The 24,271-nt window shown below is 50.1% G+C and overlaps 4 protein-coding genes across 4 annotated transcripts; 2 read left to right on the forward strand and 2 right to left on the reverse strand.

Annotated features, from left to right (window-relative positions):
• The first annotated feature begins 1,458 nt into the window (after positions 1-1,458).
• On the forward strand, positions 1,459-7,426 carry LOC125955584 (uncharacterized). Its single transcript, XM_049686722.1, has 11 exons — positions 1,459-1,538; positions 1,622-1,819; positions 1,912-2,425; positions 2,497-2,942; positions 3,557-4,178; positions 4,258-4,356; positions 4,428-4,991; positions 5,173-5,516; positions 5,625-5,834; positions 5,909-6,187; positions 6,263-7,426. Exons 1-11 carry the CDS (start codon positions 1,459-1,461, stop codon positions 6,963-6,965), a joined length of 4,059 nt encoding a protein of 1,352 aa, XP_049542679.1. The 3' UTR covers positions 6,966-7,426.
• Positions 3,412-5,006, forward strand: LOC125958387 (carboxypeptidase B-like). The gene is made up of 4 exons (XM_049691682.1): positions 3,412-3,482; positions 3,557-4,178; positions 4,258-4,356; positions 4,428-5,006. Exons 1-4 carry the CDS (start codon positions 3,412-3,414, stop codon positions 5,004-5,006), a joined length of 1,371 nt encoding a protein of 456 aa, XP_049547639.1.
• Positions 7,427-12,557: 5,131 nt separating the features above from the next.
• LOC125955585 (carboxypeptidase B-like) lies at positions 12,558-13,676 on the reverse strand. Its single transcript, XM_049686723.1, has 3 exons — positions 13,590-13,676; positions 13,089-13,508; positions 12,558-13,013 (listed from the first exon to the last, which is right to left on the reverse strand). Exons 1-3 carry the CDS (start codon positions 13,674-13,676, stop codon positions 12,558-12,560), a joined length of 963 nt encoding a protein of 320 aa, XP_049542680.1.
• Positions 13,677-15,574: 1,898 nt separating this feature from the next.
• LOC125953583 (nose resistant to fluoxetine protein 6-like) lies at positions 15,575-21,030 on the reverse strand. The gene is made up of 5 exons (XM_049683232.1): positions 20,587-21,030; positions 16,547-17,738; positions 16,354-16,479; positions 15,937-16,285; positions 15,575-15,862 (listed from the first exon to the last, which is right to left on the reverse strand). The coding sequence occupies exons 1-5, from the start codon at positions 20,861-20,863 to the stop codon at positions 15,680-15,682; spliced, it is 2,127 nt and encodes a 708-aa protein (XP_049539189.1). The 5' UTR covers positions 20,864-21,030; the 3' UTR covers positions 15,575-15,679.
• Between the last annotated feature and the right edge of the window lie 3,241 nt (positions 21,031-24,271).

Raw genomic sequence — 24,271 nt, forward strand, 5'->3', positions numbered from 1 at the left:
TTCAAGCTACTGGATGTACTTATTATATGATGCAGTATCGCAATCGAATCACGGTCATCCCCACGGGATAGGGATGAACCATGGCGTCTGAAGAGGCCGGAAGGGGGAAGGGGCGGCGCATATTTGGATTCGCTAGTGAGTCGGAAGGTTTTTTGCTGACGGTTCGCTGGAGCGATAAGCGATCTGTAGTGGACGCACTTCTTGGCACACGGGGCCATCTGATGCATCAGGGCATTAGGGAGCAGATTGCAGACAATTGTGGAGCCGGTGTGCCGATTGGAAGTGGAAAATACAATACATATTATAAAACATTTAACCACTTCACTACCGTGTGTGCGACATATGGATTGGAAATCCTAAACTTCTTGAAACTCGCTAGCTGGTCATTGTGTGCTGTTATCTATCAGCACGTTTCCATGGAGTGTCCGTAAAGCACATAACCATACGCTCGCACCTACCATTTAATTGTAATTAGGCTTAGGCATGGGAATTTCCTTCGGGATTTGGTACTACAGACTGCTCCAGTATCGGGATGTGAAGTGTCGGCTGGTACGTGTGAGAGTATTTAAAGCCATCTTCTGTTTACAGCCAACCGTTGTTTTTCTTTTGAAAACAGTGGATCATGTTGGATGTTTGTTCCAATCGATTTTAATACATAGTAGACCCGTTGTCACTATTTGAGGAGTTCAACTTAGCACCAGCCGGTAGCAGCGCATTGGGTACACCGGGAATGGTGATAAAAACCCCTCGTCAATCGTCAATGTTTTTATAGATTGCCTGATGGTGAAGTCGATACAGACCGGCCATGTTCCCTCGGATAGTTCACAACATGAAACATGCTGATACGTAAAGGCGATAGCAGACGTTGTTATCTGAACGATCTGGAACACCTATCTTGATAGGAAGTGGAATTAAAAATCTTCCAAAAAGCTACTATCAGTCTCAGTGCGGGGATCTGTGTTTCACTTCCAACCGGATCTGGCTTTCTTTTGATTGACTGCGTGGGAAACAATCCACCTAATGGCTGTTGTGATGACACCTGCTCCTGCAGTGACGCCAATTGTATGACCCAATGTTAACAATGTTTTGTTAATTACAAAACGTAGCATTCCCTACGACAAACCTCCATAATAACCCGCTGTATATGTTCAGAGCGCTTGAGTGATATAGATTCGGGGAATGAAACGAGCGAATCAAACAATACACACAATACCTGACGTGCGTTCGCACGGCGTTGGAGGATTTGCGGTAATATCTAATCGTAGCGACGGTGGTACTATCAGCAATGACCGACGCGATTCCCACAATCTGGATCCAACCGAATCCCAAATTGGTGGGATTTTTGATGAATTCCCAGACGTCACAGGCTGACGGGGCTAGATTGTGGACCTAGGAGGGTATAAATTGGAGACTTACTTCCCGATGTCGGCTGTAATGCTGGCTTACGGCTTGATCAAGATGAAGTACTCTGGTGCCGCGTTTGTGTTGCTCGCTGCCCTGGCTACGCTAAGCCTGGCGGAGCAGGTGTCCTACCGCAAGTGAGTGTTGTGTCAATCGTGCTGATTCCGGTGATCATCGGCGTAGTGCTAATATGTTGGATTTCGTTCTGCTTGCTCCACAGCTACAAGGTGTACGATATCCAGGTGGATAGCATTGAGAAGCACACGGTTCTGAAGCGATGGGAAGAGGTGAAGGGTGTGGACTTCTGGGATCGGGCTGGCAAGCGCGTGATGATTGCCCCGATGCTGCAGGATGCCTTTGAGCGGTTCCTGACTATGAATGGGTTCACCTTCGTGCGATCTATCGAAGATGTTGAGGCGTAAGTTTGGACGCGCTTTCTTTGGACACTCCTGTGGACCGTACTAGCTGGCTGGTACTTAATCCATTGTCCTCTATTCACCTGAATTGCAGCACGATCGAAGCAGAGCGTCAGTACGATCAGGAGTATCGTCGCCGGAAGGCGGCTTCCGGTCGGGCGACGGTTGACTTCGAGCACTTCTGGACCATCGACGAGGTCGAAACCTATCTCGAGACCCTAGCCTACGAGTATCCGAGCTTGGTGAGGGTGGAAACGATCGGTACGTCGCATCTGGGTCGCCGCATCAAATCGATCACGATCTCAACCAACAATGGAGTGGCCGGGACGAAACCGATCGTATTCATCGACGGTGGTATTCATGCGCGCGAATGGGCCGGCGTCATGTCGGTCGTCTACCTGATCCACGAGCTGGTCGAACACTCGACCGACTACGCGGACCTGCTGGCCAAGGATTGGGTGATCGTTCCGGTGGCGAATCCGGATGGTTATGAATTTTCGCACACCAGCAACCGGATGTGGCGCAAAAACAGGTTCCCCGCGACCGTGCTTTGTACCGGTATCGACCTAAACCGGAACTGGGACTATATGTGGGTGTTCTCGAGCAATGTGAGTATCAGGCATGCATCGTATGCATCGTATGGCCGCGACTTTATTCTACTACTTCATTCCATTGACAGGCCTGCTCCGATAGTTACGCCGGCACGTCCGCCTTCTCTGAGCTGGAAACTCAGGCCCTGAACCGTGTTATGCTGCGTTATCAGTCGGACATCGTGCTCTACCTGGCGGTTCACACGTACGGTGACATGATCCTGTACCCGTACGGTCACTCGTGGCCGTTCGTACCGGTCACGAACCAGGCCGCCCATATTGCGCTCGGTGAGCAGGCACGGGCAGCCGTCACCGCCGTCGGTGGTCCAGATTACATCGTCGGCAACAGTGCCGAGATTCTGTACACTGCCAACGGTTGCAGCGATGACTACGCGGCCGGCGTCATCGGTGCACGCTATGCCTACACGCTCGAGCTGACCGGTGGTGGATCAACCGGATTCGATCTACCGGCTAGCGAGATCCAAAACGTCGCTACCCAGACCTTCGAGATCTTCCGTACCATGGCCAACAATGCGTAATGTGTGTGACAGTGTGTATGTGCACGTGTCGGAGTCAGCAAAGTGTATTAAATGACCGTGTCCATGATATGACCGGCAACCCGTTACCCACTACGTGCCACTGGTTTCTATTATTGTTTTGTAATTAAAAGTTATCGATCCAAGCAACCGAAATAGCGCGATGGCGATCAGCAGAACCGCGCGGCGGGAGCCGTGTTCCGGAGGAGACCGTTTTTCTGGGGAGCGCTTTTATCGCTCTCCACTATCACGGCACGCCGAACTCGGCCGGAGTTCCTGATACTATCGCCGACCCAGACTCCATAACCAATCAACATAATTTGTTCTCCGTCTAGCGGTGTGGCGCGCCGGCCAGATTCGCATATGCACCGCCAGATGGGTGGTCCGATGGTATCTGGATGCCATTGGCCGCAGCTTATAATGCTGCCACCCGGACCAGCAGCCAGTCAGTTCATCGTTTGAACAGTAATGATGAAGCTGTTACCAGTGCTGCTATTCCTCGGAGTCGCGTGCTTGTCGCATGCCCAGTTCTACGAGAAGTGAGTTTGTGTGTGTGTGTGATCCGGCTTACGGTGGCATTCTCATCCGTTTTCCGTCTTTCATTTCCGGGCAGCTACAAACTGTACGAGCTCCTCGTGAAGGACTCCGACCATGTGAATGAGCTGAACTTCTGGTACAACGAGGGTACGCTGGACTTCTGGAGCCATGCAGCCCCGAACCGCTCGGTCACGGTCATGATTAGCCCGCGCGTTCGCCGTCGCTTCGAGCAGATGCTAAAGGAGGAGGACATCGAGTTCAAGCTGATGATGGAGAACGTACAGGAGATGCTGGATGCTGAGAAGGCCTGGCGCAAGGAACAGGAGCGCATTCGCCCAACGAACGGTGCGATCGACTTCAACCACTTCTGGACGCTGGACGAGATTAACAACTACCTGGAGAAGCTGTCCGTGGCCTACCCGAAGCTGGTGACGCTGGTCGAGATTGGCAGGACCACGCTGAACCGCCCGATCAACGCGGTCACGATCTCGACGAAGGGACGCATCAACCAGAAGCGCCCGGTCGTGCTGATCGATGCCGGTCTGCAGGCACGCGAGTGGGCCTCCCATATGGCGGTGATGCACCTGATCCACCAGCTGGTCGTTAACTCCGACGCGAACCAGGAGCTGCTGAAGAACACCGATTGGGTTGTGGTTCCGGTTGCGAACCCCGACGGATACGCTTATTCCCACGAAATGGTATGTCTTTCGGCGCTCGCAGCTCCGGCCATTGTACTGATTCATATTCTATATCTTGCATCTTCTAACATTTCTCCAGAACCGTCTGTGGCGCAAGAACCGTTCCGCCGGTAAAACAATCTGCCCGGGTGCTGACCTTAGCCACAACTTCCCATTCCGCTGGCACTACACCTCGAACGTAAGTTGCGCGGGATTGACATTATAGATAGGAGCAATTTTCACGCATCACTCTTGATCTCGATTTTACAGTCCTGCACTGAGGGCTACTCGGGTAGCGCGCCAGCTTCGGAGAGTGAGACCCGTGCGCTGATGCTGTTGATGGCGCAGTACGCACGCAGCATGAAGATGTACCTGACGGTGCACGCTTGTGGCGAGTACATCCTCTATCCGTACGGCTACGATAACGTGCAGGTTCCGAACGCGGCCGTTCTCCATATGCTCGGTGAGCAGGCAGCGCGCGCTGCCCGTAATGTCCGTGGTACGGTGTACCAGGTCGGTAGTGCCGGCAGTCTGCTGACCCCGCAGACCGGCAGCGCTGACTTCGTGTACGGTAGTTTCGGTGCCGAGTTTACGTACACGCTGGAGCTGCCGTGTGGCCGCACCGGTAGTGCCTTCCTGCTCGAGACCGACCGTTTGGCCCAGGTGTCGGCCGAGGCGTTCGAGATGTTCAAGGTGTTTGGTAAGTTTGCCGGCAGTACGACCGTTGGCCGCCCGTACGATTCGACCAAGGGTAACAAGGTAAAGGATACCAAAGCAGTGACCGATGAGGCCGACGCCTCATCCTCCTCGGCCAATGAGGACACACAGGAGGACGTCAGTGAGAAGTAGAACCCAGAGCAGAAGACGATGATGATGATGATGATGGATCATTCGCGTAATGCGTAATGCTCGGGACTGGAATAAAGGAACAATAAAGTTTATGCTCGTATGCTAGCGATGCTCGTGCGGAACTGCCGTGGATTTGGTTTTTTGTGTTTGCATGAACGCTCTACAGGAAGCTGTGGGAGTTACTGGAAGCTCTCTAGCTCGTTGCCGGTCTGGACGCCGACTGCGGCCGGGACTGTGTGTGCGTTTGGGAACGCGGATGAATGACGAATGTGTCCGGTTGGATGTGTTGGATGCGACGACGACGACTACGACCGAGATAGAGGTGATACGGTTGGTGATAAGCTCACGTAGCCGAAAGCCGCTCGCGCCTTCATCGGAAGCTTCCAAGCAGTTACGGTTTGACCGTGTTCGGAGGAGCACGCACGCACCTCGAGTCGCAATGAAGTCGCTCGCCGTTGTTTGTTGTTGTCTGGTGGCCTTGGCCTTCGCCAAAGCCGGTTCTTACCATGGGTATGCTAATCGTTCTCTCTCTCTCGCTGTCCGTCTATTCCTATCGTGCGTGAGTTTGTGTTTTTGCGTGGGATATCCGTTCTAACTGTCAATGACCGCTTCGGACAGGTTTGAGCTGTACACCGTGCGACCGGAAACGCAGGAGCAGCTGACGGAGCTGCTGCGATGGCCGGTGCAGGCGGACGTGGACTTTTGGGATGCACCGAAGCTGAACCGTGAGTCGCGCATGATGACGGCGAGAACGGACCGGAAGGCGGTGGTTAACTTCCTGGAGCGGCACGACATTGACTACGAGCTGGTGGTTGAGGATGTACAGGAGTAAGTCCGGGGACCTTACCCATCCAGTCCTTGAATGCTAGACAGATAACCGGTACGCTAATCTCCTTTTGCAGACTACTGACGAAGGAAAAGCGTCGCAATGCGGAGTATCTGCGCCGGGTCCGGCGGGATTCGAATTCGCGGGCCACGATCGACTTTGACCACTTCTGGCCGCTGGAGGAAATTTACGATTATCTGGACGAACTGGCGGCGGCGTATACGGGCCTGGTGCGCGTATCCGAGGTTGGTACGACGCACGAGGGCCGTCCAATCAAGGCTATCACTATCTCGACGAACGGGGTGATCGATCAAAGCCGACCAATTGTCTTCATCGATGGTGGCATCCATGCCAGGTATTATTGAAGTTGAAGTCTGTCTGAGATCCGATGAGATAGCTAATGCGTCCTGTTTGTACCATTGTTTTGCAGAGAATGGGCCGGTGTGATGTCGGTGATGTACATGATCCACGAGTTCGTGGAACACTCGGACCAGTATGCGGCCCAGCTGACGAACGCCGATTACGTCATCATACCCGTACTCAACCCGGATGGCTATTCGTACACGCACCGGGAGAACCGATTGTGGCGTAAAAATCGCTCACAAGTTTCGATTCTGTGCTACGGGGTGGACTTGAACCGCAACTTTGCCTATCAGTGGCAGTGGACGAGCAGCGAGTGTACAAATAACTATGCCGGGAAGGCGGCTGAGTCCGAGAAGGAAACGCAAACCATGGTGGCACTGATGGATCAGTACAAGAGCGCCATCCGCGTCTATCTGGCGGTGCACACGTACGGTGAGCTTATCCTGTGGCCCTGGGGTTATGACTTTATCCATTCGGATAATGCGGCCGATTTGCAGCGGCTGGGCGAGCAGGCCCGTGACGCGCTGGTGGCGGCCGGTGGTCCCACGTACGAGGTCGGCAATTCGGCCGACATACTGTACACGGCCTCGGGTGCTACGGATGATTACGCACACAGCCTCGGTGTACCGTTTGCGTATACGCTCGAGCTGACCGGTGGTGGTCTGGAAGGATTCGATCTGCCGGCTTCCGAGCTGCCAAAGGTGACGGCCGATACGTTCGAGTTGTTTAAGGTCTTCGGTCAACATGCCGGTACGTTGACGGTGCCGTAAGCTATCCTACGCCTTGTCCTCTCGCACGTTTGTCATCATCGTTGCCGTCATCTGTGTTGTCGGAGGTGACGCGTTTGGTAGCGGATTTCATTGAAGCAATAAAACGGAACCAAACGGACCAATCGTCGTTATCTGTTGATGTTGATTGCTGTTGATTGCGGAACCTCTTATCGGTCGCACCGAGGCGCTACCATTCGATCATTCGACAGCTGGAGTGGCCATTGCGGACTTAACGTAAATATCGGACGCTACGCCGTTAGTTAATATAGTTAAGAAGAACCCTTGGATGCGCTGTTATGAATGGTTATCGCTTGGTTTTTGTTCGCTCTGGTAGATTAACGAGAACGATTGAAGGCGAACAGTGCAACTAATCGCATTAGTAAACACAACAAGCAAATAGCACTGGATACTACAAAGTAAAATGAAGTAGAATGAATTGCAAAATGCGAATACAACTAACCAATTGTTAAACTTAATAATTCACTTTGCCTGAATGCTGGCATGATTTTCTGCAGGATGCCACTACTTTATTATTGTTTTATATAACAGACACTCTAGGCTCGGATATCCTTATTTGCTACCATTTTTGAGACATTATCTTCATATTTTTTTAAAATTAAAGTCTAATTTTGTAGCAATTTTGAACCGAACCTAAACCAAAGATTCACCATATTTACTTAGAGAAACTCAAAATTAAATTAATGCGATTTTTCCTATTTCATCAGTTCGAGTTTCTACGAATGCTCCTTCGATCGTTTTGTATTTTTTGTGTTTTGTCCGTGTTATTTTTTTCAATGATTTAAAAACTATAAAGTTAATATTTAACAATTTACAGTCATTCTACCCTGAATGCCCTACAAAGCGTGTGAGCTTTTTAGCAAAAAAATCGCTGCCTTGGCAGTACTGTATAATAATTTACCATGACAATATTCTGCAGTATTTAGTTTTTCAAATATTGTAGTTTACTGAAGTATAAAGGTACCAGGAATATATTGCTACCGAAAGAAGACTTAACAGGTTCAATTAAACGTTACCAACAATTAAACCTAACCGATACATCACCGGAGAAATCTTTGAAATTGACTTTCTAACCTCTTAAGCATATGCAGTCAACACTAAAATCTCACAAAATAATCATTTGCTCATTTGTATAATACACTCCAAGATAAATCATCTTTTATGAACCTAGCTCGGGTTTAGTTCCTCTTGATTTATGATCGCTGTTTCCATAAGCAGTGTCATAAAATTAAAATAAAATGTAAATATAAAGAAATCGGATCGTTAAGTAGTCGATCGATTATAGGCGCTGAAAGCCAGTAATTAATCAAATCAGTTCGATGACCACCAGCAGGAGCAGCAGCAGCAGCAGAAACCACCAGCATAAACCGGGTTGTTTAAAAATTAAAAGACGTAAACGACCGATACGGAAGCAACATATTTATCGCTCAAACATGCCGCATGTCCGCACTCATTATTGATGAGCCCCAACCATTGATAGGCCCCCCGAGGGACGGGTCGCTGTACGCAGCGTAGCGCCACACCGTTCCCGATATCTTGGAACGGTGCGCGTACAAACATTGGGCTCGACAAACCGTTTAACACCTTTGGAGTGCACGCGCGTAGCTTGCTGCCTTATCTACCATCCAAACGAGTAACGGGCAACGTTCCGCAAGTATCGCTACTGCACGCGACGGCCACTTCGGACCGTTCGCCCGATACTTTTACGCGCGGCCGCTAGGCGCTGCATGCTAATGACATTTTAATAGGGAGGGAACCTCGTAAACTGGCCTGTGACTGGCCTGTTTGCACTTCATTTTCTGGCCCCTGGTCACTTCTTCGGGTGGAGAGGCAAGGCTTCACGGATTTTTCGTGGCCAACGTGGCGGCCTTTCGCTGCACCGGGCTCCAGGATCCCAGCCCTTCCGGGTCGGGGATTGCCAGCGTCGATTGAAGCGATAACGTTCACGCGCTGGTGGACGTTTCGCGACGCTGTAAGGTGCTTATCGTGTACGACCGGAAGCACGATCCGCCGGCCCGCGGGGATAGTTGGGTTCCAAGTGGACATTAATATTCGCGAAAGGCGTTTTAGACGTGTTGTACCGCCGTTTGTAATAATGCATTGCAAGCGAGAAAATTATTAGCCCAGCTGCATTGACGCCGGGAAAAGCGTTATTGTTAAGTATCCGCGGCCACCGGTTTGGAGGTGGTGGCGATGAAGCAAAGCAGTAATGTTTATGTACCGTGGCCAAAAGGGAGAAGGAGTGGAGTACCACCAATCATAAACAATATCGGTCGTTAGTCATGCGGTTGGCAGCTGCTAAAAAAATGGTGGATTATGAAGCAAGGAATCCAACCTCCAAGATTTGCTCGAGTAGGTTGTGCCGATTGCTATACAAGCTGTCTGAACGGTACGGATTTTTCCAGTGCAAGGAGGCTTTTCCAGCCCCCCAAAAAGGGACACGGCCGAGTGTTGATGATCGGTCACACAAAGAACTGGGCTGGCGGGTAAAAGTAGAAAGTTTTGGTGCGAAGAATGGCAAGATGATTTTCCCGGTGGTGATGGTCGCTACTCTCTCTTTCTCTTTCTCTCGCTCTCCCTTCCTCCTTACGCTCCAGGAGCTCCAGGACGACAACGGGACAATGCAAATATAAATTTTTATTATCACGTAATTGTTTTCTATCCCGGTGTGTCTGCCATATTTCCATCGCAAACAGAGGCCTGCCCGGTATCGTGGCGTCCATGGGAGAGAAAGATAGAGGAGCGCAACTTTCGCTTCGGTTCCTCTAAGTATTCCCCGGGATCCACGGTAGATGGAACGGAATGGAGGGAGGTGGAAAACTTTTCACGAAAAATGGTTCCCCCAAACCAGAACCCCTCCTGGATTGCTGCCTTGGTTGACCAACCGGGGCCTAACCAGCCCATTGTGCCCGATGGTCTTTTGTGTCGGTCCTGGCACAGCCCAGTTTCGCTCAGATTGTTGTTGTCATTGGCATGCTCCGATATAGAGAGCAGAGCAGAGAAGAGAAGAGCAGAAGTCGCCATCGCCAGCAAAACAATAAATAAAAGTGCCACAAACTCCAGCCTTACGAAGGGGGCGGGAAGGGATGCAGGTGAGCAGCGAGGGAACTGGTAGTGGATAGTTGGGAAAAGTCTGTTCCCAACATGCATTTCCCTTCGCCCACGGGGGTTACGCTCTACTATATCTGTGAGATCGCGGGATCGGAGGCGCTCGTGTAAAAGTTGCCCCCTCTGCGGTACTGGTAGTGTCCCAGGCCAAGGGAGGGGAGTAAATCAAGCAATCTGCCACCCCGTCCCCGTTCCCCTGTTCGCACACGGAGGCCAAAGTAATAGACTCGATAATGTTCGATATTGAATTTCACGATAAATTTTCATCAATTATTCAACCACAGTCGTGCCGTGCCGTGGCCGTGGTTTTGCCTTTTTCCGCTTTTTCCAAGTGCTTTGGCCACCCGGATTGTCGGAGTGTGGCATGGAGCGTAAGTAAAAAGTTCTTCAACCAACGGTGATGACGACAATCGGTAGCTGGGTGTGCTCGGTGTCATTAATATTTATGAGACAATCGAAAGTTAGATCCGATCGCTGGGTGGTTTTGGGTTTTTTTTTTGTTTTAATTTATTTCCATTTCCGCAAAGGACTATAAAGAAGATAACCTATTGGTTGTCAGTTTTCGCTCTAAATTTCCTGCTTTTCATCTTTCGTATTAATCCTAAAATAATGTTTTCTAAATTTCTCACTTCCCAAATTGATGGATTTACAAAACGAAAATAATTCGCGCACACACGCCCACGTGCACTGGCTAATCATCGGTATCCCTTGGCATGTCTCCTGCCACACCAAAGGGACACCGGCTATATTCGCACGTACCAGCCGACCCCTATGCCGGGTTCCCCATATTCATAAGCATCCATTCAATTTGCATCAATTGAGACGGAAAAACATATTCCCCAAACACCTTCCGGTCCGACACCGTTTTCTCTGCCCTGCTCCGCATTTGGTCGACGGATGCATAACGGATTAGCATGAATATGCCCTCGCTCCAATGCTTATGTCGCAGCGGAGGAGAAGGATGTGAAGCGTTTTCAAACCACCAACGCCCTTAAAAAGGGATTCCCTTCTATATCTCCGACGTGAAGTGGGAGTCAGTGGTGACGGTGTTCGTGTGTACCCCATATCCTAGCATCAGATTGTTACACACACAGCATTAGGAGCACCCCCTTTGGCTTATAAAGAGATACCAATTGGTGGGACCGTTGGTAGACGTATGAGCGATGAAAGCCCCAATCCCAAGAGCTCGCTTTCAGGAGTAGGCATTGGTGATGGTGCACTAAGGATGGAGGGTATGATGTAGCAGGCGCTTTCCAGTGTTGCCAATCGATGCTAAGGAAATGTGCAAAATCATTTTGTGTTTTTTTTTATAAACGTTTAATTTAAAGTACAATGAACTTGGAGTTCATCAACCGTGGAGCGTAGTGTTTGGATGAAGGTTAATTTAGCATTTGCGGTTTCTCCATTGAGGTGACTGAGATTTGCAAAGTCCGTTTGGCATCCCTGTGTTCGTCCTTACTACCGGAATACCTTGCGCACTGGCAAGCAACCCTTCAGCTTCATCTTTGATCTCCGGTTCCGTCGGGGTTTTCCCCCATTTACTGACTAACTCCATAACATATCTGACACATTCGACATCGAGCGTGCTTCTCTAGTATTCATCTCCTACTCTTTACACGACCACGCGTGTATATGTGTGAGAAAGGATGTTTTCACAAGGATAAGACACAAAAGAGACAGGGAAGAGGGCTGCTCTGCACAACCCCTAAACCCATCAGCCTCATTCGGAAGGTAGAGCGGCTCGGGGGGTTTCGTGATGTTTTATGATGTTTTTTTCCTACATTTTCCGAGGTTGCATGCCCAGAACCAACCTTGAGGCTTGTTTACGCGCTCCCATTGTCCCCGTGAACGATTGCGAGCCATCTTTGGGGGCATCCCTCGAATGGAAAAGTTGGTCAATAGAAAAAGTGGAACGGCCCGGAACGCGAGAAATGGCGAGATGCAGACGCGTTTTCAACGGAAACTAACAGCAAACATTACTGGGAGCACTTTAAAGTTTCGCAGCACCAGCAGCAGCAAGGAAAGAAAAGTCTCTAAATCTATTCAGTGGCACAACAGGAATCATCCCTTCGACTGAGGTAATGTTCTGGAGTCGGGGCAGTTTCCCAACCTCGTGTGCCGCAATTTTGCCGGTTCGGTTACGGATCTTTGAAGTAGTAGTCTAGCGAGAGTCGTTTGGAAAACGATTCCCGGATACATCGCCACCACGCCGTCCGGTGCCGATTCTGAATGTATTGATAATTTATTTTTATTTTACTCGTGGGAAATTCGATCCACACCCCAGGCCGAGGTGGCCATCAAAATCGGCCGATACATCGTAGCCTCTCCTCTAGCCTAGGATCGATTTCGTTTGTTTGGATGTTTGTTTCTTTCAAAGTAGCGTCGCCGAATGAACAATTGGTTTTTGCAGAAGAAATAAGCTTTTGCGTTCACGTCTATTCCATCTCGTTTCCAACATCAGCATGCTTAGTTCCGGGCAACGTACTCGGCCAGCGTCAGGAAGCCGTAGGTCGTCTCGCTGAGTATCTCCGCCATCTGTGACTCGGGTACGTCATAGCCGTAGCTGCCAGCGCCACCCGTTTCGATCGTGAAGACGAGCTGTGGCTGGATGGTACCGGCCACGAAGTCGATGCTGCTACCGGAAGCGGCCGGCTGCAGCAGTCCGGCACCGCCGGACGTAAAGATTCGTCCATTTTGGTTGATGAGCGTTCGGGCTACGTCGTTGGCAAGGCTGCGTAGCTGGCCCACGTTAGCCGGATTGGTGGTGGCGCTATGGGAGAAAGGATAGAGGACCATCTGGTCCGCCGATTGAATGCTTAGGTAGAGGGCCAGATTGGCGGCGTTGGCTTGGATCAGATCGCGTAGGGCCGCCGTTTCGGGTGCCGAGAATGCCGCCGTACCGACGAACGAGTCAGAGCAGGGCTGCAGAGGGGTTTAGAGAAGATGCAACAGGTCAATACGAGACATTCCGTAGGTGATATGGTGGTTGACACTTACATCATTACTTCCACCGACAGTATTCCACAGGTGACCGAAGTTGCGGTTGAGATCGACACCGAAGCAACCATTACCGTTGACGCTGCGTGACTTCAGCCAGAGACGGTTACCTGCGCTGCGCGAGAATTCGTAACCGTCCGGATTGACCAGCGGCACAAAGAGGAAGTTCACGTTATCCAGGATCGTCTCGAACTCGTAGTAGTGTTCGACGATCTCGTGCATCATGTAGTTGATCGACATGGGCGAGATCCACTCGCGGGCCCTCAGTCCACCTTCGACGATGACCAGGGGACGGTTATTGTTGTTGTCCTTGCTGACGCGCAGACCCCGAATACGGCGACCCTCGCTGCTAGTACCGACGTTAACGGTGCTCGCCAGCGTCGGGAATTCGGTTGCTAGCTCGTCCAGGTATGCATCGATCTGGAAGGATCAGGATGGTTCCAGTGATGAATTCAATTCCTTGGAAGTCGACATCCGTGGCGCAATAGTTTCGTTACTTACCTCATTGGCGTTCCAGTAGTGATTAAAATCCAGCGTAGCACCAGCCACTAGAGCCACCAGGAAGGGCAGTACAAGTAGAACGCGCATCTTGAGAAGTTTGCTCGCTAGCCAGTGAGTTGACCCAAAACGGTTGGTTTCACCTACTTACTGTGCTCTAGGCGTACATGCACTTCGTTTATATACCGGCTGCGCTATCGGTAGTTAAACGGAATTGACGTGATCGGCTGGAATATCGGCGTTATGATTGTCCCAAATTGCACGCCGGGATCACGATTGAACACGATGCTTACGCGGGACCGTTATCGATGGTTATCCAGGGTTGGGTCTGCAGCATCGTTGCGGAGGGGTTGCATAATTCTTGGGGCTCCCGTTATCAGCTTCACTCCGCCAACGGATTATCGGCCCCCGTTAGCAACCGTCGAAAGGGGGCCCTGCAAGTTAACGACAACCATTAACGGATGGCGGGCGCGATAGAGATAACCATGTTTTTTTTTCGGGTGGGAAGGGGAAGCGAAACGAATAGACGATAGCTTATCGAGACGAAACAATCGGCTTTTCGGGGAATTTACGAGCCGCTCGCTCCCTAATCCCACGTATGCTGCAGATCATGCACTCTTGGTTGATTGAAAAGTTCCAGAAACTTCATGCCTATATGTTCTAGACATTTTGACTTGTTGTAACGGTATGCTACCGGATGAGTTTCGCCGTTTTGTAGGTTGCTGCGATGGTATCAGAAATACCTCCCTCTTATCTTCACGAACGACATCTAAAGCTGCATTTTGGATTGCGAAGTGGATTAGGGTCGCATTTTACACCCGATGCTCAACACAATAGCATCATTTAAGTTCGTCAGCAATCCACGGAAGAGGGGAAAGGGAGGGAGAGAGGGCTTCCAAAACCTCAGCCTACATAACTCATCGACATATTGCCCGGTAATTATTCGTCATTGTCGTTGGGCCATGATTTATGGGAGTAATTAATTGGTCGACTTTCCATTTCATTGTCGTTTAGCAGTCGGTTGGCGTGGATTTGTGGTGCTTGGTGGTGGCGGGGGCCTTGGTGTGAATGAATCGCATCGCACGTCGCAGCATGCCGGTGCCTCTGGCACGTCGCCGTGTCGCCAACGTCGGTTATGCTGCGTACCAGTCAACATGTCTATTCCGGAGTGTGTGTGTGTGTGTGTATGTCGAGCAGGTGGAATGTCCTATCGATTCTCACAGCTCGTTGTGATGTGTATGCACTTCCACGCACAATGACACAACCACAGTGTTACGATGCTGGACAAACAATTCCATTCCTCCATTCCGGTCCGATCACCTGCAATGGAAGAGTAGTCTTCGGACGGAGTGAATCTACAAATAGCTTAGCAACTGCAACTCCCGGTGGCCATCCATCATTCTGGGCCGGCTCGGTCTGCCCTCCCGGTCCCGGTTTACAGTCGGTCAATCGGTCGGAGTACGGTCGGAGTTCGCTCTTGCTACTTCCGACAAGGTTCCGGACATGGTGGCGTGGAGTGAAAGATAAAATTTAATCCCTTATAAATCTTACCCAACCTACTGCCAGCAGGAGCACATGTTGGTGGCCGAACCGGCGCCCGGGAAAACCCGGGGGAAGGGGGATTTTGTTTGCTTTCTTATGGTTTCCTCCCGTTGGGCGCATAACTTATGCATTGGAAAGAGTGGTGGCTGTCGGTATCACCTCCGATCGGAACGGAGTGATGTCGGTGAAAAACGGGATGTTGGAGGGCTGAAGGTGAACATAAGTTGTATCCTTGTCCTGGGTGGGGTGGGTTGGTTGCGAATGCGAATTAGCTCCGCCCCATGGGTGCAAGTAACCGAAGCGGGAGCCTTAGCTTGGCAGCGACCTAGAGAGGATCAACTAATGGTTGAGCTTAGAAATCCAAAGGAATAGGACGCTTATTTCGATTTGATGTCTGCCGCCGAACTACGTAAAGCTGGTAAACATTAGGAGTAGAGCTTAGAATGTACATAAAACAATGCTTTATTCTCATAATCCCTTACACGAAACTGAATGCTAAAATACTTATGTACAGCATGGACTTGGAACCGTACAGGTGTCCAAACGAAGCCCTACGCCTCCCCGGTGGTGCTCTGTGTGTTGTTGGTGCTGCTGCTGTCGCTCTCACGTCTACTGGCAGGTCGAAAGCGGCGCAAAAGAATCTTCTCCAGCCCGTGGATCGGTGATTCAAACATTAGACAGAGCACAAGCGCCAACAGGAAGGTGAGTATAATGTGAGACAGTGCCTCAGCAGTCTGTATAGTAAAATTGATGCGAAACACTTTAGTTCGCCTGAAAAGTCCACAACTACAAGGTATACAAAACTTACCAGTGAGGCAATGCTGGCATAGAGTGGTGTGCGGCGTGCTGCAGCTAGGTACAGCTCCACGAGTCCATTCACGAGGTACGCACAGTAGGTAAGCCGGCTGATCGGTACGAAGGCACGCCAACAAAGGAACCGCTTCAACATCCGGCCATGTCCGGTGACGCACGCTAGCACCAACCATCCATTGGAAAGGCTCCAACCGAACCGATGGAGAGCGGCGTACAGTGCGTTGTAGAGATAGTTCTCCGTCCCGAGCCCATTGTAGAACGCTGTCACCGACAGCATGGCACTGCAGCCGCAGATGGTGGAGATGATCCAGTAAAGCGCCAGCCTCCTTCGCTTAATATGAATGCTGGACGAAGCCAAAGGACCAATTTTGATTATCCTGTCGGTGTGTGTCCGGTGAATAGTTGGACTTACTTATTGAGCTGCATCCAGTGCACTAGGTAGCCGACCAGCAGACCGAACAGATAAGCCGTGGCACGCATGTGCGTACTGCCATAGACGTTGGCAAAGTAATGGTTCCGTTGAAGGTCTTGGACTTCACTGCAATGAGAAAGAGGTACAGGTGAGAACAACATCCCCGGGACAGGGTAGCGATCGGGGTACGTACTCCGCGAAGATCATGAAAGTTGGATCGAGCTGACTAAAGTAGGTTACGCAGAACGGAATCACGATGGAGACGCCAATGAGACTCCCGATGAGCCATAGGGCAATGCGTTGTCCATACCGCCACATCGGGTAGAGTATGAGCGGAGCCAGGATGAAGAGCTGCGTATCGGCGGCAAGATACCAGGACTGAAACATACACATACTGTCCGTACCGACATAGTTGTTGATGTAGAGTAGATTGCGCCACCAACTATCCTGGCAGCGTTGCTGCTCCAACGCCATGCGTGCCGGCCATAGCGGACCATCCCCTAACCGGGGCAGCCACGTTGCGTAGATGGTGATAATGGCAAGATAGGCTGGAGTAAGTCGTATGTAGCGGAACAGGTAGAGCATTCCAAAGTTGATGGCACCCTTGCGTTTATCGAGTTCGATGAGCAGCAACCGGGCGAAGAGAAAACCACTCAGCAGCAGGAAGGTGTCGACGAGCAGGGGTGAATTGAGGAAGATCGCATTCTGAACCTGCCGTTGCTGCTCGTGGAAGAAACCGGTGTTGAGCAGTGGACCACCGGCCATAAACAGTAACGCGTGTCCACCGAGAATGAAGATCATGGAGCAGGCTTTGATGCCGTTGATACAGCCCAGCCCATGATCGTCCTTGGAACCCTGCACCAACTTCCGCAGGTTCTCGAACACCGAGAAGGTCCGCATGATGGTGATGACGGTCGATGGTGGTTTCTCTGCATTCGGACCGGCCGTGAAGCTGCCGTAGTTGTAGCACGTGCTGAACGTGACCATCGCCACGAACAGGAGCAGTACAAACGCACACACTACCTGGCCGGTACTGTAGGGCTGCTCGATTATCGTTGTCTGGCAAGTGCTTCGGGGCGATGAGATGACATCGTAGCCGGTACTCTTCTGCAACAGTTGCTGGATGTCGGTGGCGGTGCAGGTTGCTGGCACGCACAGACCCCAGTGCACCAGGGTCGTTCCGTTGGCGGGTGAAGATTGATGACGTGTTGCTATTGATCGCACACGGTAGCCGGGAAGCTGAACGTGCGTCAAACAGTACTGAGCCGTAACGGGGGATGACTCAGCAGCGTCGTCGGGGCTGGCGAGACACTCGTCGTAGCTGCCCAGCTGATACACGGAGCCATACTCGACCGCCACAGGGAACTTCGCCGAGGCGTCAAACACTAGACGAGTGGAGTGTAAAATGTAGATCATCATCAGGCACGCGGTAAAAGAATCCCATTTGAGGGCAAATAGTTTGAAAGGAATTATTTCGTGTCTTGAGCATGCTTCAGCAATGGAGGACGTAAAAAACCGGAAAAAAGTGGGAATTTAAACAATCGGAATGATGCCACTTGCAAGCTGGTTGGTTGGTTTCATGAATATGCAAATTCGGCGTCAAGAGGATTGGCATCACTTCAACCTTTGAAGAGCCATAACCTTTTTTATCTACATATTTATTCAGATGACCAGCAATTGACGGGTCATGGAAGAAATGGGAAAAAAATGATTCAAAAACACACATGTCTGTCCCGGTTTTTTGTTACTCTATTGATATCCCAATGTACATGAGAGTTTTGAATATGACAAGCAGATTTTACCGAATTTGGAGCAGATCTCACTAGACGCAGTTTGTTATGTTGTATGTTCACCGCTCAACTGGTATATCCGTTCTTCCCATATTTTTTTGTTAAAAAAATGTTATCGACGTTCACATTAGCTGGACCTTTAACGATTTGTTTAATTTCGAATCTGTCATCGCTAAGCTGTTAATTGGGTTTCTTGTGAATATTGCGATAAAAGGATTGGGTTTAATATTTAATATGATTTTCTACACATAATTAAATATGATTTTCTAAACATTTGGTCTAATGTCACTTTTGCTTGACACGTTTTTGGTAGGCGAACCGTACATGATACCGATCAAGTGTTCATTGAGTTTGAAAAAGAGTGTGAACAGTCAGTAAAGTGGAGAAACCTAACAGGAGTGTTCGTGTTTGTTTAAACAAGCGAAAATCGACGAAGAATTATTGATTTCATAAAGGTTTTATTTAAAATGATGACTTCGATGTGAACGTGGTGACTCATCGAAACCATCGTCAACATGAGTAGATACGTTGCTACTCATGTGTGCCAAGAAGATTGAACGGCGGTATCGACATTGATTCCGTAATTGCTGAACTAACAAACTAGAAGCCGATAGCGCTCGACCAAGAGCAATGAGAGAGTCTTTTGAAGCAACGCCGCTCGGTTGTTGGTAATAATCATGTATGTAAACATTAAAACCAATTTCTGAAAATCATGTTTTTTCATCAATGCTCATATCGTAGGACGTTTGAGATTTCTCTCGATTTTGATTAAACGGCATTCCCTTTTCCTCTAGTGTTTCATTATCTTTTAACTCAAACAATACACCTCATGTACTAACAGGAAAATCTTATCGGAAAATTGTGTTTTAAAGATAAAATCATAAACCACCCGGCCCCCAAAACATGCTCCCGCCAAACAGGGGGGCCATTGCGTGCAAGCGTTTGCGTACAAATCCGTCGCATACTAGTCGATACTTGTGCCACACACGCACTCGCGCTCCCTCTCCCCATGAGCAGGAGGTCAAGTTCGACCGGTGTGTAAGGTGCCGCGGTCTCTCTCTCTCTCTCTTGGTAACCCCAACCGTAACGCCTGCATTCGCCACGCTCTGCACCGCTCTCAAGCACACCAATATCTGGCCGATTCATGGTAAGTGTGCTCCATTGCAGATTATAATGGCACTACAGGCAACACTCCAGATGTAATGGCATCTCCACGTGCTAACAAGCTTCCGTATCGGTGTGCACTCCAATACGCAGCCTCCGGACTAGCAAGTAGCAACCGCGATTCAAGTGTGTGTGTGTGTAAGTGACGAAAGGGTTTTTCTTCAACCGCTTCGGTGGGGGGCAATGTTGGTTCAGAGTGTTGCTGGCGTCAGCAACGCCACCGAGCGCGGCACGATCGATGACCGACGCGCGAACAGTGCGCCACCGATTGGTACCGCCGGTCCGATAAAATATGATCACCACCGGTCGCCAGCCTCGCCGTGATCGCAGTGCAACCGTGACCAAGAAAAGTGCTTTCGCCGCGTTCGACCGATCACAGCTGGCCTTGCCCGGTGTTCGGGAGGTTGGTCACTCCGGCACGTGTGTGTCCGCTGTAGCGCGTTAGATAATGTAACGTTTGGCGCGTGGTATGATAATCATTTTATTGGCGATCGTATTATCTGATTCGTTTGGGCGGCGGCGTCGCTGGTGACCTACAAGATTTGCGACCCACGCGGAGGACGTGGTCATGCGCGGTTTTATGTAATTATGAGTCCTGCGGCCGCCGGTCAGCGCAAACCCCTCACGAACTGGTTTTGCAACGCGAGTAAAGCGAGTCGAATGTGGAGGTTATTAGGTTCTCGTGGGATTCTAGTTTGCTCGCTAGAACCGCTCACACACTGATCGCAACCTTCTACCACTGTCAGGGGTTGTGTTTAGTGAAGGTTTGTTTCAAAATGTAGATATTTATCTGTCTTTCTGGGTGGCTCATGAGGTGGAAAATAAATTCATTTCTCCATCCTCACGGAACCACTCGAATCTGCGCAGCGGTCAACCTCTCTGCGGGTGGCCCGAATAGTTAATTAATCTGCTAAATGCGAAGCCTCAAGGTTTCGTGAATCGATGGCGATGCCGCTTAGTCGCTTGGCCTACAACTTTCATCAATCCAACCTCCCATCGTTAGAGAGGGCTTTGTGTGAGCTTCTGAGGGTTGAAGGGCTAACCCACATGATTAAACATAATGGCTTCCGCTGGACGAAACCATCGTGGACGTGGTGAAGGGCCATACTGCAAAAGTATGATGCGAGCTAGCCCTTTGAGTCGCGAGCCGCGTTTTTGAAATCGAATTTCGGAACCCCCTCCCCCTAAAGTACCCATCCACCCGAAACAGCTGATAGGTGCAGTGACTGGAACGTGAAAAACAACGGACTATCTGAAGCAAACGTCACGTAGCACTCACTGGCCATTGCCCAATCGGTGCGGGCACGTGCCGCCTCGACGGTTCGCGCAACATCCCGGCGACAGTTGTTGGCTGGCAGCGTCGGTAGAACGGTGGCGATCCGATCCAAGATCCCATCCTGGGCCGGGGTTTTCACTTGTTCCTGGCCAGCGGCCAGGCACGACAGCGAACTCAACAGCAGTAACAGCAGCAGTGGCAACAGCATCATTACACGATTTCTCACACTCATGTTCATCGCGGGCAATGGCTTCGATCCGATCATCGCGCTCCTTGGCATTTATTGATCGGATTTGTTTGTACTTTAATCACAATCACAATCACACGCACGCACGTACACGGGCACGATCGTTCACATGCGGGGTTGAATGAACACACTATTTGTCCAACATCAACAACCACGACGACGCACGTCGCGTTGGTGCTGCCCGGCCACGGTATCGGAATCAACTGACCCGTTCAGCGTCGAGATCGAAACTGAGAGTCTGAATCGCCTCGTGATTCGTTTCAATCACAACTGCGAACGGTGCTGCCACAACCACAGGGTTGTGGGAAGTATCCGGAGTGTGCATACATCCATCTTCCGCGATGACGATGACGATCGTGATGTCGCTAATCCTAATTGCTTGCTAGATGATCTGCCCCTTATCGGTGTCGTCAGCGATGTGGTTCGTTTTGAATAATGCGTGGCCAGTCTGGCGAGGGAGCAACAGTAATTGCTTGCGGCGATGCGACTGTTGGGGAAGGAGAAGCGCTAGCATCGTTCGCTAGTGGCTGATCAAGAGCTAAGCGGGCACGATTAGTAATTCTAAGCTCGTGCCTCCGCCGCCACCAGTACGCGAGGGATCCCGGAACAGATACGCTGGGGCACGGCACGGCACACGGCACCAAGAATACGCAATGGCGGACGGATGTCGACGTGCCTTGTTGTTTGGTTTGTTGTGTGGAATGATCGTGCCTACATCTGTCATCCGTTTGGCCGTTCTTGTGGATCAGCACATTATATCGAGAGCGTGCGAGCCTCTTTTTTTTGTCTCTTTGGGCCGTTGTCCTGGCCATACTAAGGGGTTTTACCGATGCGCCGCCATCATGCCATGTCTTCCGCCATTTCGTGAGGGGTGGTCTTTGAACCGTTGAAATCGTTCCCCGTTGCTTCCTCCGTGTGCTTATGACAGTCATACGTTTCGTTGACAGCATCGGGATATTCAAATCCACGCGCTGATGAACGACCTTCGCATTCGGATGCACTAGCAAGGCCCCATCAGCGCCACAGCGCTGATTAACGATGTCTTACGGATTTAATTTTCGAAGATAAATATTAGCGCGTCCAAACGGGGCATAAATTAGGAAGCTTCTTCCAACCGGTTGCTGGAGTTGATGATGGTTCGCGTGGGGCTCGTTGAATCTTGGGCCAACATCGAGCGACACGCTTCACACGCTCAGCATAGGCGTGTAAAGGGTCGACGCATGCTACTGTGCTTGGTGGGATGAGTGATGGTCATCCATCTCTTCGACGCTCGTCTGCCCGTACGACGGTTGACATTGAAAATGTCTTTCTAGCTGTGCTGATATTAACGGCTTACGGCTTTGGCTCTTCCTTTTTTTTTAGGGCTACTTCCACTTCTTTCACGATTCCAAAGCGTAACACCTCCATTCCTCCACAGCCTGCAAGAGACACTTCCATGAGGTTGCGTGTGAGATAACGAACGGTTTTCGGTTGCCCCCTTTAATGTGCGCTCTGGTGATTGGTGATATTAACTCCGATTGAGTATGTGTCAATTTCTCCAATTAGGAATTGGCTCGTGTTCGGTGCGTTTCATGTACCCGTCGTTAGCATAATAGGTGGTACGAAAGCTTGATAGGAGAGAGCAAGAGAGAGAGAGATAGTCGCACCATCTTTTCTTTCGACAAATTGACGGAATGCTATAAATAGTCGCACATATCCATACTTTACATACGCTTGCTGGAGCCTGTCGTTGCTACTGCAACCAGATGCCAATGAATATGATCGGAAGACGTAACGTGAACCTCATTAGTTTTGCTGACGTAACACGCCAGGGGGGGGGGGGAGGGCGAATAGAAAGGGCTAGAAACAACTTGTCCCCTTCACCGTGTCTTGATCCCAGTTGATCTCATCTTCTCACCAGCGTGGAACCAGTTTTGCTAGCGTCACAAGGTGGATCGGTTGCTTGGTGCGGTTTCGATTCTAATGCAGCATACAGCGCGCGAGCGCATCCGTTTTTGATAAATCTCTTTCTCTCACTCTCTAATGACTGGTGATTACTCAGCTGCAAGGTCATCCGAGGAGGGTTGTTTTTGTTGATCGAACCGATTGGCTTCCAGCGTCGTCGATCTGTGACATCCGGTTCGCGCCCAGGCCCAGGAAGCTGGAATCAATAGCCGTACGGCGGTTAATTCTCATTAGCCGTGGCCACACGGGGCGAAAATTTGCGCGCAAATTTGCACATTAATGCCAAAATGTTTTCGCTTCGTGTGGCAGGGGTAAAAACCCGAAAATTTATGCCGAAATGTCAAACGTATTGTTTTCATCTGTGTTTTGGCCGCTGAAGTTGATTTCCGAATAAATTTTGCAGTTTTTAACGATTTTGTTGCTGTTGCTGTTATATTTGTATTAAAAATGCAAAAACAATACGAAAAGAACCTACATTTTCGTAAATAAAGCGTTCGATAGCGTCAAGGGTTCAGCGAAAAAGTCCGCGGACGTATAAAAGTTTGACAGCGTGTAAGGGTTAAGCGAAACCGTTTTGGCATTAATTTTTTCGTTTGCGCTAGGGTTTTCGCCCCGTGTGGCCACGGCTATTGAAGATGGAGAAGTAAAAGAAGATCTGTGATATCCGAACGTGCGTGCTGGAGATGGAAAGAGAAGGTGCAAACATGGGATGGGCGTTCGCGAGTGTTGCCAAGCGATTTCCTTGTTTACACCTTTTTCGAGTGGTGGCTGCATCGAGTGTCATTCGCTTGAGCCGAGGTTGTTTGAGCAGATGACATAAGACAGAGAAAAACGAAAAGAAAGAGAAAAGCCGGCTGAGCTTCTGGAAGCATTATTACGGAAGTGCGACATTTGTCACTCCTCTTGCTTCTTCCCTTTTAAGAACCCATCTTATCCCAAAAGGATACAGCAAAAATCGATCGAAATGAAATCTTGTGTTAAATGTAAATTATGACCCGTCATTTAGCGTGAACCGGAACGACCAGAACAGCACCAGCTGATTATTATGCCAGCGCCCCAGTCAGGGCTCTCATAATGATCATTGTCCTCGCCGGGCTGATTCTGGCCTATGTCTCCACACACACACACACAATGTTCCACGGCCATGGATCCGGGAGAGAAAAAACAATCCAAAACAGTCCAGTTCCAGTTCGTGCCGGGAATAAATCAATCCGCATTCCGCCTCGCCCTTTCTCAACGTGCGAGCGCGACCCTTTCAACCATTCCTTTGGTAACGCAGAGCGCGCGTAACGAAGGAATCCAATTTATTTTCAAATGAGAAAATTTAAATCGATTTCCCAGCGACCCTGCAGCTTACGCGCGCGCGGGTAAAAGGTGTTCGAGGTGTTTGTAGATTTGTTTCCTTTCGTGTTTTTTTTTTTTTTGGGTGAGTTCGCTTTCGCTTCGAGCATTAAAGCGGGTTCCTTTCTTTCGCCGTTTCGACAACGCGTTCACGAA

This window comes from Anopheles darlingi, chromosome 3, assembly GCF_943734745.1.
Source record: "Anopheles darlingi chromosome 3, idAnoDarlMG_H_01, whole genome shotgun sequence".
NCBI lineage: Eukaryota > Metazoa > Arthropoda > Insecta > Diptera > Culicidae > Anopheles > Anopheles darlingi.

Bases quoted from the DNA above. Each gene is read 5' to 3' on its own strand.
- LOC125955584 (XM_049686722.1), top strand. From the start codon at position 1,459: ATGAAGTACTCTGGTGCCGCGTTTGTGTTGCTCGCTGCCCTGGCTACG. The intron at 5,517-5,624 runs GTATGCTAATCG...CGCTTCGGACAG, and splicing joins AAAGCCGGTTCTTACCATGG to GTTTGAGCTGTACACCGTGC. The intron at 6,188-6,262 runs GTATTATTGAAG...ATTGTTTTGCAG, and splicing joins GATGGTGGCATCCATGCCAG to AGAATGGGCCGGTGTGATGT.
- LOC125955585 (XM_049686723.1), bottom strand. From the start codon at position 13,676: ATGCGCGTTCTACTTGTACTGCCCTTCCTGGTGGCTCTAGTGGCTGGT. The intron at 13,509-13,589 runs GTAAGTAACGAA...TGATCCTTCCAG, and splicing joins ACTACTGGAACGCCAATGAG to ATCGATGCATACCTGGACGA. The intron at 13,014-13,088 runs GTAAGTGTCAAC...ACCCCTCTGCAG, and splicing joins CTGTCGGTGGAAGTAATGAT to CCCTGCTCTGACTCGTTCGT.
- LOC125958387 (XM_049691682.1), top strand. From the start codon at position 3,412: ATGATGAAGCTGTTACCAGTGCTGCTATTCCTCGGAGTCGCGTGCTTG. The intron at 3,483-3,556 runs GTGAGTTTGTGT...ATTTCCGGGCAG, and splicing joins CATGCCCAGTTCTACGAGAA to CTACAAACTGTACGAGCTCC. The intron at 4,179-4,257 runs GTATGTCTTTCG...ACATTTCTCCAG, and splicing joins ACGCTTATTCCCACGAAATG to AACCGTCTGTGGCGCAAGAA.
- LOC125953583 (XM_049683232.1), bottom strand. From the start codon at position 20,863: ATGCCAAGGAGCGCGATGATCGGATCGAAGCCATTGCCCGCGATGAAC. The intron at 16,286-16,353 runs GTAAGTCCAACT...GGCTTCGTCCAG, and splicing joins CACTGGATGCAGCTCAATAA to CATTCATATTAAGCGAAGGA. The intron at 15,863-15,936 runs GTAAGTTTTGTA...TTTACTATACAG, and splicing joins ATGCCAGCATTGCCTCACTG to ACTGCTGAGGCACTGTCTCA.